At 44.6% G+C, this 15,334-nt stretch overlaps 1 protein-coding gene and 1 long non-coding RNA gene across 2 annotated transcripts in view; one reads left to right on the top strand and one right to left on the bottom strand.

Annotated features, from left to right (window-relative positions):
* The window catches only part of LOC147034568 (uncharacterized), a 275,792-nt gene that overhangs the window by 61,879 nt on the left and 198,579 nt on the right, over positions 1-15,334 (bottom strand). The gene's annotated exons all lie outside the window — the stretch shown is intronic.
* PARN (poly(A)-specific ribonuclease) overlaps positions 4,360-15,334 on the top strand; it is a 285,191-nt gene continuing 274,216 nt past the window's right edge. Inside the window, exons 1-2 of the mRNA XM_085885374.1 lie at positions 4,360-5,072; positions 5,843-5,920. Coding sequence (XP_085741500.1) covers positions 5,054-5,072; positions 5,843-5,920 — 97 coding nt within the window. The 5' untranslated portion in view covers positions 4,360-5,053. The remainder of the gene's footprint in view (positions 5,073-5,842; positions 5,921-15,334) is intronic.

Here is a 15,334-nt window from a genome sequence, read left to right as displayed (position 1 = left end):
TATATCAAATAAACTGTTGGACTTATTGATCATCAACACAACAGGTCACAACCTCAACGTTTTACAGCATGTTCAATGTTCATTTCATAGCACAGAGAAGCATATTCATTCATCAATATTGACTGCACTCGGTTCGGTCTTTTCCTTGACTTCAAAACCAACAGTGCACCAACAGTGATTCTGGACATACACCACCAATCCATTCCCCACAACATGCTCCAGGTGCTTTAATCGTGGACTAGCATCATAAAAAGTAGGACCGACTAATTGCAATTACAACATAATTATGGACAGCAAGAAGAAGCACAAATACAGTCTTCATGCAATCAGCAAATGATGCATGATGACCGTTTTACCCCCATCACAACATGTTACATCAAATGCATTACATTATCTTGGAGGCATAATTAGCAGAACTGCATACACAAGGCTTCTTCTGGTCTGGGCTATTTACTGTGTCTCCACTAATGTCATGAAGGTGAAATTTTCAGGTGTATATTGAATGGGAATTACTGTATTAGGAGGAGTATTTTGCAATAATCTTACCAGAATATTATTGGTGTAATCATCATCATCATAATCATCATCAATCATCATGTACCATGCCCCATACAGAGCGTTGTTGCTGCCAAAGCAGTTACTCGGATCAAATCCTGGTTGGGTCACGACTCTGACTCAGGTAGTCAGGGGAGAAATTTGAAATTGGCCAGGATTCTGGCGACAGCTCTCCTAGTATTCGCAAAGGACACCGTGGGATCTTTAATGTACACGAACTGATGCCAGCAGATGGGAAGCCCAGTTTAACGTCTCTCTAGAAACGGCACACACATTGATGATTCACCCTGCCTGATGAAACACTGGGATAAGAGTTCATAGCTGGGTCGAAATTCGAACCCAGGCAGGGGTGTAATACAAAGTCAGAAAAAGACATTAACAAAAAAAAAACAAACGAAAAACATGACAGGATGGAATCCCCAAAAAACAATCAAACAATGTAGGAATGACACCACAATCCTTTTATGGATTGTCATGATGACATGTTTTGACATTATTGTTGTCGATGATGATGTGGCAATGGTAACAATTGTATGTTGATTTCTTAGTGGAAGGGAGTTGTAGATTTGTTGTGGGGGTTGCTGTAATTACCCCCCACATGCGAAATGAAAAGTGGGGTTAAGCGATTGGTTCATGTCTGTCCATTCGTCCGTCTGTCGTATCAATTCATGATTGAGGAACAACTTGTGTAAATTGAATGCTCTATTTTGAATACAAATCGGAACATGAATAGAAAGACATATCTTTCATTTTACAGTACATTGGCTCTGAATTCAGCCCGATAGCACATGTGCAAAGAGGAGTTAAATAATATTTGTACTCTATTTATCTGTCTTGCAGTTAAACAAAATTGAAAACCACTACAAACAAGAAACTTACTGTTTTTAAGGACGTTACAAAGGACACAAACAACAGGCACGAATAACTCATGTAATGTGTTCGATAGGGTGATGTGAAACCTGGAATTTGTTTATACATCTTTAAACCTTTGTTTATATTGAACGATATACCTGAACACCATAAAACACAAATCGCCTGTAGAACAGCAAGAACGCTCTGTGTCGGGCATTGTACATGATGATTGATGATGATTATGATGATAATGATGATTACACCAATAATATTCTGGTAAGATTATTGCAAGATACTCTTCCTAATACAGTAATTCCCATTCAACATACACCTGAAAATTTCACCTTCATGACATTAGTGGAGACACAGTAAATAGCCCAGACCAGAAGAAGCCTTGTGTATGCAGTTCTGCTAATTATGCCTCCAAGATAATGTAATGCATTTGTTGTAAAATGTTGTGATGGGGGTAAAACGGTCATCATGCATCATTTGCTGATTGCATGAAGACTGTATTTGTGCTTCTTCTTGCGGTTCCTAATTAGGGATAGCCTGAGAGTAAATCTGAGGAGAGTTAAGAGGGTAGCAAGGCAGGGATCTTTTACTCAGAGTAGTTAATGGATGGAATGGCCTCCCTGGAAAGGTAGTGGCAGCAGAAAAAGTTGATAAGTTTAAATTAAAATTTGATAGGTACCTGGAAGTTATGGTGATCGAGGGGCATGGGGATGTTGATAAGACTTTTAGGTAGTTTGAGCATTTATGGGTGATTGTGTGCATGTGTACGGAGTGCTGTTGGTGGGGGACTTGTCAAGGGGGGTTGTGTGGTTGATGTGTTTTTAACCAAGGTCATGCCCCCATCCCCTGAGGGGAAGAAAAAAAAATACAAAGACTACAAAAACAAACAAACAAAAAAAACTTATTTCATTAATTAAAACTTTTTTTTGCATTTTCTTCCTTGGATATTGTGTAGATAAATTAGTGTGATCGCACAGACATAATTGGCTGAATGGCTTCCCCGTGTGTTAACAAAAATAAATGAATAAATAAATAAATTTTACCAGTTGCAGTGCAAAGAAAACGAAAAATATATCATACAATGAAGCTATATTTAACAACCACTAACAGCAATATAATATAATCATGCCATGTTGTCATGTGATTGTCCAGCCTGGAGTGAATACAGGACAATGTCGAGCACAGTCACATGAAGTGACTCGTCCATCAGGTCGTGGCCATGTCATGTTGATCGATCTCTGCTCGTTTAGTGATTTACCATCATTGAGGTGAATCTTCTCTTCTTAGAATGTTATGGACAAGTAAATAATTTGAGATGAGTGCTGAACAGTCTGCAAGACCACCTCATCCATGGACGACTATGTCGGTATTCTGGTGTATTTTTGTGTCACTGACCAACATCTCGAAAAACGTTTTCACCACGTTTGGTAAAAAATAAATAAATAAATAAATACCCACTTTCAATTCCCAACAACCTGTTTTTAGATCCTCGTGGAGGATCTCTAAGTCTTACTCACGTTGTTGTTCTTGTGGACTTTTTTGTTTCACAGCCTCCAGTTTTCATCGAAACTTCCTGAAACTTGGCATATATATGTAAAAAATACCCTGCGCAGACAGTGACGATCTCCGATTTTGAAAATTCCTCCTAGAAAAAAGGTTATGACGTCAAAATATCTCTGCTAATGGAAATTGCCTAAAAAATTATCTCCGAAACTAGGCAAGCTTTTTGAATTCTGTTTGCGGGAATTGAACACGGCATTAGCAGAGATGAATTACCGCACATATGATACATCACTATGACTTCACATCAATTTTTATGACGTCATTCCTATTTTTTGACATTTTTTGTTTCACAACCCAGAGTTTTTATCGGATCTTCGTGAAACTTGCCATGATTATGCAGAAAGCCCACACACAGGCAGAAACCATCTCCAATTTTGGAAATTCTTCCGAGAAAAAAAGTTGACGTCATAATATCGCCGCTAATGGAAATCGCCTATACAATTATCTCCGAAACTCGGCAAGCAGTTTGAATTTTGTTTACGGGAATGAAGCCGGGCATTAGCACAGATAATTTATCGCAAACCTGATACATCACAATGACGTCATATTCGTTTTTATGACGTCATCATTAAGAAGACGAGGATCTTAGCTCATTTGAGCTTGTGCATCAGCAACTTGCTATGTATGAGTACATGGAGCAATTGTATTGAGAGGACGGGGTTAAAATTCAGCCCTGTTGTCTCCCAAAGTAAACATATTGACCTATAAGGATATTATTACAGACATGATGGCCAAACCGGTGTAATTATTTAATTGTACGTGTTTAATTAAAATGCGTGAAAACTGAAGTGCACAAAATTATTATCGTTCCGAATTGAAAAACATCGTCACACCGTCTTGTGATTTATTTTATGAATTTTTTTTTTTTGACCTCTTTGAGACGTATCAGTGGTTTTTGATAACACGTGCACGGGTGCACCGGGGGGGGCGTGGTCAAAGAGAGTCACGTGACCCGTTCATGTTCCGGTGCTTTGCCGTTTTGTGCCCGTGTCTGGATTGTTCCCACTTCAGAGTTTACATCCCTGTTTATTGAATACATTACACTCTTTTACTTGTGAATGTTGTGGTGCTAATTTTTTTTTTAAACGTATTGTTACTTAAGGTGTATCATCAAGATATTTAGTTCGACTGTGAACCTGTATTTTTCATATTTTAAAAAAACGTCTGCTTAGCTTCTGCAACTGAAATGAGGCATCGATTACAAAACGAATATTAACCTGAGTAAAAATGTATGTTTCCTTATAAAATTAAGTAAAATTATTGAGTGAACAAAAAAAAATAATATATCGGTTTTAAACCACGATCAAAATTTTTTTTTTTTTTATCCCGGAAGAAGCACGTACGTTGAGACTTGTAAATGTCAAGTTTTTCTTTTTGTCAAGCTGTATATGATTTTTATATAATATCCTGTTCAGTCGACGTTCAAAATGGACAACGATGAATTCCTTACTTCCTTATTTAGCTTTCGTCGATTTCCTTATCAACCAACACTATTTCTCCGATCCGCCATCGATCCCTCTGCCCTGTGTTAACAATCTCTCACAGATTGGAAATAATTTTAAAGGGAATATCGCGTAGTATCCAAAATGGTCGAAGTTTTACCCCCCAGAATCGTCAAAATAGGGAATAATGCAAAGATTTCATCGATATAAACCGATCTGTGATCTCCCTGGACATGTAACGACAATTTTTTCCTAGTTTTATGAAAGCAAGTTGTGACTGGTTTAACGGGTAGCCGTTGCTTTCCCTTTTTTGAGGTAAAAATCCCAACGAAAGCGCCAAGGAGATCATCTGGAGCTATTTGAATGGACGAGGATTTCGCCCGTTTGGCGCTCCCGAGCGCGGGAACGTATCTAGGTTACAGGGTTCGAGGAAGTTAGAGACTCGCGGTGTTTGCGCCCCAGGACGACGGGTGGGCTTGTATCGCGTGCCGTGAATCCTTTCTGCAGGTGATTTTTTTGGGGGCAGACCGGTGAGCTCGCTGCTTCCCTCCCGCGTGGTTACCACGTGCGGGACTCGTACGGTCACCGAGGGCGAGAAGGACGTACCTCGGAGCGCCGTGCTCTCCGCCATGGAGATCACCCGGAGAAGTGAGTACGACGCCGGTTTGATTGCGATGACGAGTTCGAGCGATGGAGGCATCGCGACCGATCTCACGAACAATCGCGGATTCGCCCTTTTAGCAGGGGCCGTGATGATTCGCCGTTACTTTCCTTCAAGGCCAACTTGCTTTGCCCCTTGATTGTTTAAAATATGACCTGCCGTAATAGGCGACCAGTACTGTCGTTCATGCTGCTGCCCTTCCTTATGCTGCTGCAGATGCTGCCCTTCCTGCTGCTGAGGCCCTTCCTTCTTCTGCTGCTGCTGCTGCCCTTTCTTCTGCTGCTGCCATTCTGCTGCTGCCCTTCCTGCTGCTGCTGCTGTTGCCTCCCTGCTGCTGCCCTTCCTGTTGCTGAGGCCCTTCCTTCTTCTGCTGCTGCTGCTGCTGCCCTTTCTTCTGCTGCTGCAGATGCTGCCCTTCCTGCTGCTGCTGCTGTTGCTGTCCCTGCTGCTGCCATTCTGCTGCTGCCCTTCCTGTTGCTGAGGCCCTTCCTTCTGCTGCTGCTGCTGCCATTTCCTGCTGCTTCCTTTTGGAGCCACCGCTGCTGCTGCTGCTACTCCTCATTGGAGCTGCTGCTGCTTCTATCACGACATTAGAGCTGCTGCTGTGTTGCGCTCAGTCTCAGATTTTCTGACGCTGCCACTGTCATTTGATACTGTTTTTGGTGTTGCTGTCGGAGAAAAATACTTTTTTTTTTTTCTGATCTCAAAATAAAACCGAAATCTGATCTTGTCTACGTACTTCCTACATGTCATGTAGATTTCAAAGACAGCCTGGACGTAATTTACCAAGCCATTGATGAAGCTGAATTTTTGGCCATTGATGGCGAGTTCACAGGTGAGCCTGGTTTCAATTGTTGCTCTCACGTGCACATGAGAAAATAAATAATTTTCCAGAGTTTGGTGCAAGTTCATTTGCTCTTGAGAAATTGCATTGGTTTGGTTTTGTTTTTATTTCTTTGGACCCCGAAGCCAAGTTTCCCGAGACACCTTTTTCACTTGATCAGTATATGGTGAGACAAGATGTGAACCCCACATATTGTCAATGGATATGTTGCTGACTTTACCTTCCCACAGCAGGGGTGTTTGGGAAGCTACACATCCATTGAGACCATATTGCACTCATGTATTGGTGTACCTACTGTTCTTGAAGAAACGTTAACACGCATACTTGCAGTCGGGTCATTTGCAAGATTTTTGTTGGATTGTTATCTATCATGTAGAGAACGTACTGTGGGGTACTCGCATCACTTTTGGAGAGTTTGGGCTTTCTTCCTCCCCCACATCCATTTTTAACAGTACCAGTTTTGCGTATCCTCAGTCTTCCACACAGCTACTGATAAAACATGACGTTGCTCTGCAATGTGCCACATGGAGTAGCATGCACTAGCTGAGACTGATTTCTATACGATTGGCATTTGATATTTCCTTTCCAGGAGCCAGAGTATTCACCACACTAAATTGATGTTACTACCTGTACATTTATAGTACAGTACTTATGCAGGTGTTCTTTCATGATTTCCTGATTTTCTTGCATGACAACCAGAACCAATCACAGTGTAGTATATCAATATTCGACTTTACGATGCAGAATTCCATTTTTACTCCTGAAGCTGTTCTAGCGTGCGTGTGTGTGTGTGTGTGTGTGTGTGTGTGTGTGTGTGTGTGTGTGTGTGTGTGTGTGTGTGTGTGTGTGTGTGTGTGTGTGTGTGTGTGTGTGTGTGTGTGTGTGTGTGTGTGTGTGTGTGTGTGTGTGTGTGTGTGTGTTTTTTGATATATTTTGAAGTTTGCCAAAGTATTGTTGTGGTTTTGGAAGGGACTGGGTGTTAGATCCAACACATAAGGGAACCTTGGAGTTTTGACATATCAGTAGCATTTAGTTTAGTTATGTATATATATATATATATATATATATATATATATATATATATATATATATAGATATATATAGATATTGTTGCGGATTCGCGCCCGCCGGCGTGCGGGCGGCCACGTAACTCTAATCGCGGCACGTCGCCCACCGGACGGACAATCCCGTCGTGACCCTCTCGGACTAAAGCCGAGAACTAGTCACGGGTGGGCCTTTCGGCCTCACCACGATCGTGCCAATCGGCCCCCCGCGTGGGATATAGTTGTTCGCCAAATTCGACCTACCTAAGTACCCACACGGAGGGTAGACCGGGCGATCGCACCTCGCCGCAGGTCGACTTCGGACACGGGCCACTTTAAGCGACCCGTTCCGTACTATCGGGATAACCAAGCGGTGTTATCGTCAACCTCGACGGTTCCGATTAATTATCGGGCGTATTTAGCCCACGACCAACCCTTTACGTGGAGTAAGATGGAGATTCAATTAGAGAAAAGACGAAGCGAAACGGGAGAAACAGTTCAACATAAAGCACATTTATTCCGCGGCAAACGGAAAGCACACATATACAATTATGCACCAAAAGCAAATGTAAAAGTAACACGACAATTCTGCACAAAAAGCAAATGCAACAAAAGAGACACAATGCAGATCTACTACCGACTACGCGAGCACACGGCAACACTTACACAGTTTTACTTCACAGACGGCGCCGACAACACATATACTTCAAAGCAAAAGAAAAAGGGGCCACCCTCAACGATAAGGGGGCAGACGGGCCTGGGGCCGAGACCGCGTCGAGCCTACCCGTCTGGTGATGAGCCGCAAAATGGCGGCGGCGCCCCGACTCCGCGGGCCTCGCTGGCACTGCCTGGAATGGGGTGGGAACGGGGCCCCCTTCTCACACTATCTCAGCGCGGGGGGGGGGGAAACAGTGGGGGGGGGGTTGTTGGTGCTCGGGGGGTGGAGGATATCGAGCTGGCTTGGGTCCCGCGACGAGCGACTCCACTGCGACCTCGACCGCGTTCCCGGCCTCCCCTCTCCGCAGCTCCCCGACTCTGACACGAGCGCAGACCTCCACAAAGCTTCTTGGCTTCTCCAGCCTCTCCGGACCCCGACAGACACTCTCTCGACTGATTTCGCCGCCGCCACAACTCTCCAACTCTTTCCTCTTCTCAACTCTTTCCTCTTCTCAGCTCTCCCAAATTCGCCCCGCGCTCAGCGCTTTATAGTCCGACAGGAGAAATCATATGCAGATTTTTGGATCAGGAACGGCTCGGGGGCGGAGCCACGCTCCCCCATTGGATGGAGGAAAAGTGGGCGTGAATCATTCTTGATCCGCGAATCTGCATATAGCGATTATACTCCGACGCGCCTGGAGGCGGGGCCAAATCGCCCCACGCTCGCTGATAGGACGGAACAGAAGTGGGCGTGAATCATTCTTGATCCGATTTCTCGGAAAGGCTGGTGTTTTTGCACCCGCTGCTCGGTGCGCGCCCTGTACGAGTCCAGTATCGTTGCCCACAAGCGGCGCGGGAATGGCGGTGATGCGATGGTTGCGAGAGCGAGATGTGACGGTATGGTCGTGGCTGTTGGCGTTGTTGTCGTTGTGAAGCGGCGTTGCGGTTGGTGGTTGGTGTGTGAAAGCGGTTGTGGAGAAGGTGGATGTTGTGAAGGCGGTTCTGGAGAAGGTGGCTGTGGTTGTCGAGATGCGGTTGGTGGTGGTTGTGGTGGTAGTAATGGCGGTTGGTCCAAAATAAAGATAGTAAAAGAAAAACGACTATCTAAAAGGGTCGCAGCCCGAATGAATGACATTTATTCCCTCTAAACAACGGGTTTGGGCTAACTACACATATACTTACAGAGATATCTCACCTACGGGACCTGAATGGTGGTTTGCGAATTTCGTCAACCACAACAATATATATATATATACATATATGTGTATATGTGCATATATATATATATATATATATATATATATATATATATGTATATATATATATATATGTATATATGTATGTATATATATATATATATATGTATATATGTATATATATATATATATATGTATATATATATATATATATATATATATATATAAAACTGCAAATCGGTGCTGTGGTGCAGGTGGTAAGGCCTAGGTCACATTTGCCACGGCGGCCGTGGGGGTCTCCAAAATCTGCGGCCACTAGCAATTATACGGCGGCCGCAGTATTTCCACGGGCACACGATGTAGCAGTCATATATGTTTTTATTTTTTGGGTAGCCGCACGGCGTATTTATAAATCGTGGAGACCGAAAATGTGGGGGTGCTGTACGGTCTTTGATTTGATGTCGCACAGTGACCTCAGGGCGTCGCTGCGGCAGCCATAAAATTGTCAAGGTAGCCTCAAGGTGCCCGCAAGGCGACCGCAGGGGGACCCCAAGGCGAACGTGCGGCCAGACGGATGGTAACAAGTGGGTATATATACCAGTTCTTTTTTTTTACTGAAATAAAAATATACCAGTATATGTAACTGAATATACTACAACTATAATATACCGTGGTGCCCCCAGAATCCGAACGCTCCATTGTTTGAAGAAATTGGAATCCGAACAATTTTTTCCAGAAAATTTGGCCCTAAAAACCTAATACATTTTAAAAAACGAACACAACGTAGCGTTCATGTTTGTTCACGTGTCTCCCCCACCTGTTCGAGCCGCATCTTTGTGCTTTGTTCATTCAGTTCGTTGGTGGAAGTCCTCGTGAAAGCATCTCTCGTGTGTCGATCGATACTTTAGGCCTCAGTCACATTTGCTCTACGGCGAGGATATGGCGGCTGTATGCCCTCTGAATTGACAGAAACGTGCGGCGGCCGCAGATAAATTGAGGTGGCCTCAGGGTGGCCCTACGCCGTATGGCTATATTTTACAGGTCGTAAGGTCGCCGTGTAATTATAACGCGGAGTTATAACTTTTTTCATTTCTACGTTCGCCGTAGAAATTCGACAAGCCGAAACAAAAGAACTCTACTGGTAAAAAAACAAACAAACAAACAAAAAAAATTAACCCATTCGTTACCGTCCGTCTGGCCGCACGTTCAGCTTAGGGTCGCCCTGCGGTCGCCTTGCGCGCACCTTGCGTCTGCCTTCAAAATTCTATGGCCGCCGCAGGAACGCCCTAAGGTCACCGTGCGACATCAAATCAAAGACCGTACGGCACACCCATGTTTTCGGTCTCCATAGTTTATAAATACGCCGTGCGGCTACCCGAAAAATAACAAGGACAAATGTATCCAAGAGCAGCGTCCAAAACCTAAAGGTTTTGTTGGCTAAAAAAAAACAATAATTACATTTTTTTTTGAAAACAACAACAACTTCCGATATTTCGGCACATGCCTTCATTAAGCCAATAGCGAAACCTGTCATAATGTATTTATGATATATCGTGTATTTACGAAATATATAATGTATTTACGAAATAACAATACGATAAATGGAATAATCTTTAAATAGTAACGTCAAATTTTCAAAACTATAAAGCAAATGTCCGAATATATTTAAAAGTTCATGATAGATGCTCTCAAAAGGCACCGTCTATGTGAAGATGTGTACATGTGCTCAGTATTTAAGGCGATCCGGATTTTGTATATACAAGAGACGAGTCCGAGAGATTAAGGTTTTGTCTTCACAAGAAGAAGAAGAAGAACAATAAGAAGAAGAAGAACAGCAACGCCGAGCTCTCTATGAGCAGCGTTCGCTACGTGAGACGCTGCTAAAAACATATGTGACTGCTACATTGTGTGACCGTGGAAATACTGCGGCCGCTTTACAATTTCTAGTGCCCGGACATTTTGTAGACCGTCCGGCCACCGAGCCAAATGTGACAGGCCTTACCTCGTGTTTTCACATTCATTTGAGATGTTTCTTTTTTTAATCATCTTGTGTTTTAATTAATAACAAAAAAGCAATCCGATCACGTGATGTGACGGACTGTCGGGCAAGGATTGAATTTCACAGCAAAACCAGTTGTAATTTGGAATATCCATGATTACGTCAGCCCTGTGCGTTTGATGAAAGTGATTGTGGTTCTGCGGGCATCATGTTTGATGAGCTGCCCTGGGGGCAGCGCTCTCGCAGAGTGCGCGAGCGATCGGAACCCAGGCCGTAGCTCGAGCCTGTGTGGGCTTTTGGATGTGGTGATTGTACCAGTTTACATACAATACACTGCCACCGAAGGTCATTTACTCATCTTATTTTATCTTATACATGGGTAATTTCAGTTTAAAGTGTCTTGAAAGTGGGTTTTCTTTGGGTCCACGAACTGATTAATTCACTCCATTATTTCTTATTGGGAAAATATTTTTGGAATCCGAACTTTTTGCAATCCGAACAGCCTCCTGGAACGAATTAAATTGGGATTCTGGGGGCACCACGGTATAGGTAAACACCTATACTCCGATCTCTAGCGGTAGCGCATGGTCGACGCAGACTACCACGGAGGCCGCACGTAGGTGCATGGCGGGCGTAGGGGAACCGTGCGTCGACCCTGCATTGCCCGCAGGTAGTCACACAGACCGCAAGGCCACCGTACGGCTACCGCGGAAATAGTGCAGCCGCCGTAATTTTTTGGGGTTGGGAAAATTCATTTTTCATTGAGAAGAGCTTATGGCAGCTGCACGAATAACGCAAGCCCACCGTACGCCCAACATACGGTCGACGTGGAACACATCTACGTCATAGCTTGGCTTGTCGAATTGCTACGGCGAACGTAGCAATGAAAAAAAGTTATGACTCCGCGCTCTAATTCCATGGCGATCCTACGGCCTGTAAAATATAGCCAAACGGCGTAGGGCCACACTGAGGCCACCTCAGTTTCTCTGCGGCCGCCGCACGTTTCTGTCAATTCAGAGGGCGTATGGCCGACGTATCCTCGCCGTAGAGCAAATGTGACCCAGGCCTAACTGAGACACGCAACGCGTACACTACTGTATTGTACCTATCTCTGCATCAACACTGCATTCGGTGTAGTCGTAATCAATTCTATTGTTTTCGGTTATTATTGCCCTGAGTGATTTTTTTTTTATCCATGGCATGAGGAAAACTGTTGCTAAGTGGTGAATCAAGTGCAGCTGGTTTCACAGCTGCAGAATGATTTATAAAAGAAACACATCACATGCTGAACCAAGTTTCGAAGCTGCAGAATGATTTATTAAAGTCTCCTGGGCTATTGGGCACAATCCTGGACAGGTCGCCACTACGACACAGGCGACTCGAATGGCTCAATCATCCCAGCAAACTGGTACTCATTTTGCCGACCTCGGAAGGATGACAGGCTGAGTCAACCCCACCTGGTGTTGATTCAACAGCCGAGCGCGATTTGAACTCAGGACCCTTGGATCCCAAGCCCATCACCCTAATGCGTCCCTTGGATGGGCGTTAAACAGGATGTCCCATCTTTCGGCATTCGTTGGTGTACGTGTAAGGCCCCACTCTGTTCTTTGCGAAGAATAGACGAGTTATCGCCGACACCATTGTGCCAAGTTCCAAATTCCTGCCTTCACTAACGCTGGGAAGGCAATGGCAAACTACCCAGTATAACCCTTGTTCAGAAAGCTGCATTAGAGGCGCCAACGGTCTGTGAAGACTGCTACATCAGAGAGAGACAGACGTACGCAGGCAGGCAGGCTTTAAACAAATTGCAGAAGAGAAGGGCCATGTTAAATTTGCTTTTGAATGTTTAATCTGCTTCAACTCAGCAGGATACTTCATCACAAAGCCGATTTATTAGTTCCCTACCGGTTAATCGGAGGGGACTATAGGTTTGCTGTCCATCTGTCCATCCCACCTGTGTTTTTTTCTGACTTTTCCTCATACCCTTTAACATATTCAACTGAAACTTCGTACATGATTTTATTATGATAAGTTACAGAAGAAGTTCGAGTTTCAGGGCATTTCGTCAATTTTTCACAGTTATGCACTTTTTGGACTTATAAAATATCACATATTATAGATGGGTCAGTGTTCGGCTGCTCTGACTCCACCCCACTGCTTTACACCCATTGGCTGGACAGCTGGCCTAACTCGACCCCAATAAAATAATGCTCCGCCATTCCATGAAACGGCACAGATTCTCAGGCCTCAGGCTTGGGTGTTAGCCCATTGCATGTTTTTTCTTCATATACACGACATGGCCAAAAGTATGTGGACACCTGCTTGTCCACCATCTCATTCCCAAATCATGGGCATTAATATGGAGTTGGACCCCCTCCCCCCTCCCATTACTGCTGTAACAACCTCCTTTCTTCTGGGAAGGCTTTCCACTAGATGTTGGAATATTGCTGCGGGGATTTGCTTCCATTCAGCCACAAGAGCATTTGAGAGGTCGGACACTGATGTTGGGTGATTAGGTCCTTCTCGCAGTCGGCATTCCAATTCATCTCAAAGGTGTTTGATGGGGTTAAGGTTAGGGCTCTGTGTAGGCCAGTCAAGTTCTTCCACACCGATCTCGCCAAACCATTTCTGTATGGACCTCACTTTGTGCAAAAGGGCATTGTCATGCTGAAACAGGAAAAGGCTTTCCCCAAACTGGTGCCACAAAGTTGGAAGCACAGAATAATCTCGAATGTCATTGTATGCTGCAGCATGAAGAGTTCCCTTCACTGGAACCAAGGGGCTTAGCCCGAACCATGAAAAACAGCTCCAGACCATTATTCCTCCTCCACCAAACTTTACAGTTGGCACTATGCATTCAGGTAGGTAGCGTTCTCCTGGCATCCGCCAAACCCAGATTCGTCTGTCGGATTATCAGATGGTGAAGCGTGATTCATCAATCCGGAGAAGGGGTTTCCACTGCTTCAGAGTCCAATGATGGTGAGCTTTGCACCACTCCAGCCGACGCTTGGCATTGTGCGTGGTGATCTTAGGCTAGTGTGCGGCTGCTTGGCCATGGAAACCCATTTCATGAAGCTCTCGACGAACAGTGTTTGTGCTGACGTTGCTTCCAGAGTCAGTTTGGAACAAAGTCGTGAGTGTTGCAACCGACGACGGACGATTTTTTTCGCGTGACGCGCTTCAGCACTCGGTAGTCCCATTCTGTGAGCATGTGTGGCATACCACTTCTTAGCTGAGCTGTTATTGCTCCGAGATGTTTCCACTTCATAATAACAGCACCTACAGTTGACAGGGGCAGCTCGAGCAGGTCAGAAATTTGACGAACTGACTTGTTGAAAAAGTGGCATCCCATGAGGGTGCCACGTTGAAAGGCACTGAGCTCTTCAGTATGACCCATTCTACTGCAAATGTTTGTCCATGTAGATTGCATGGCTGTGTGCTTGATTTTATGCACCTGTTAGCAATGGGTGTGGCTAAAATAACCATACACAAATTATAAGGGGTGTCCACATACTTTTGGCTACGTAGTGTACGAGCTGTGTGATGGAGTACTGTTCTCCCCTCTGGGGTGGTGGTCCTGCCTCATACTTAGATCAACTTCATGCTGTGGAAACCAAGGCTTTTAGGATCATCGCTATCTCCCATGATGAAGCTGAGTCTTTGGGTGTCTCGCTTTCTCACCAGAGGCAGGTCGGTGGACTTTCTGTCTTCTATCGTCTCCCCCCCCTGCTCTGTTTGTGATCTGTCCCCCCCCCCTCCTATATTTCCACAAGGTGTAAAAGGTCTTTCAAAAAGCCCCTTGTGGTGAAACTGCCAAAATCAAGAATCACTGCTCACCTTCACTCTTTCATTCCTCTTTTTTTTCTTCCACATCTGTAACAAACTCCCACACTTTCTTCAATCCCACTCCTCCCTCAGAGATTCAAAACATTTGTTCACCACCATCTCTTGTCTTCCCCCATCCAAAAGTTTGATCCTTTCTTCCCTGTTAATCCACCCCAAACCCACCTCCTTCAAATTCCCTGTTTTCCTTCCTGAAAGTCCCTGTAGTACCATCTTGTTTACCCTGTGTACCCCACCCCATCCCTCTCCCACCCCTCTTGTCTCCTGCTTTGTTATATGTTCTGTGTGTTAGCTCTTCCACGAGCCTCGACATGGTATTAAAAACAATTATATAAAAATATTGAAACCCACAGCTGGTCGGTTGTCCCTCAGTCCATTTGCATCCCTTTCCATCTGCGCATTGTTTAATTGGGCACATTCGGTCCATCTGTGGTCATTGATCCTTCGGGCCGATCGGATTACCTTCACTGCATCGGACTTTGTCCCTTCTCACATGCACGGTCGTGGCACGAAGAGCAATGCTTTCCTCATACATGGTGGGGTGCGGCACATCTCACACAGCACAGAGGATGCCTTGTGTGCAGGGACGGGCTAGAGTGCATCCGCAGTGTCTTTAGCTCGCTCTCCAAGAGTGTGGTGGAGGCTGTGGTGAAAATTTCCCTGAGAA

Source organism: Eptatretus burgeri, chromosome 1 (assembly GCF_056783735.1).
Source record: "Eptatretus burgeri isolate ZD-2024b chromosome 1, Ebu_testis_v1, whole genome shotgun sequence".
In the NCBI taxonomy this organism is placed as follows: Eukaryota; Metazoa; Chordata; class Myxini; order Myxiniformes; family Myxinidae; genus Eptatretus; species Eptatretus burgeri.
The sequence above is the reverse complement of the archived record's forward strand: the minus strand, read 5'-3'. Positions and strand labels throughout refer to the sequence as shown.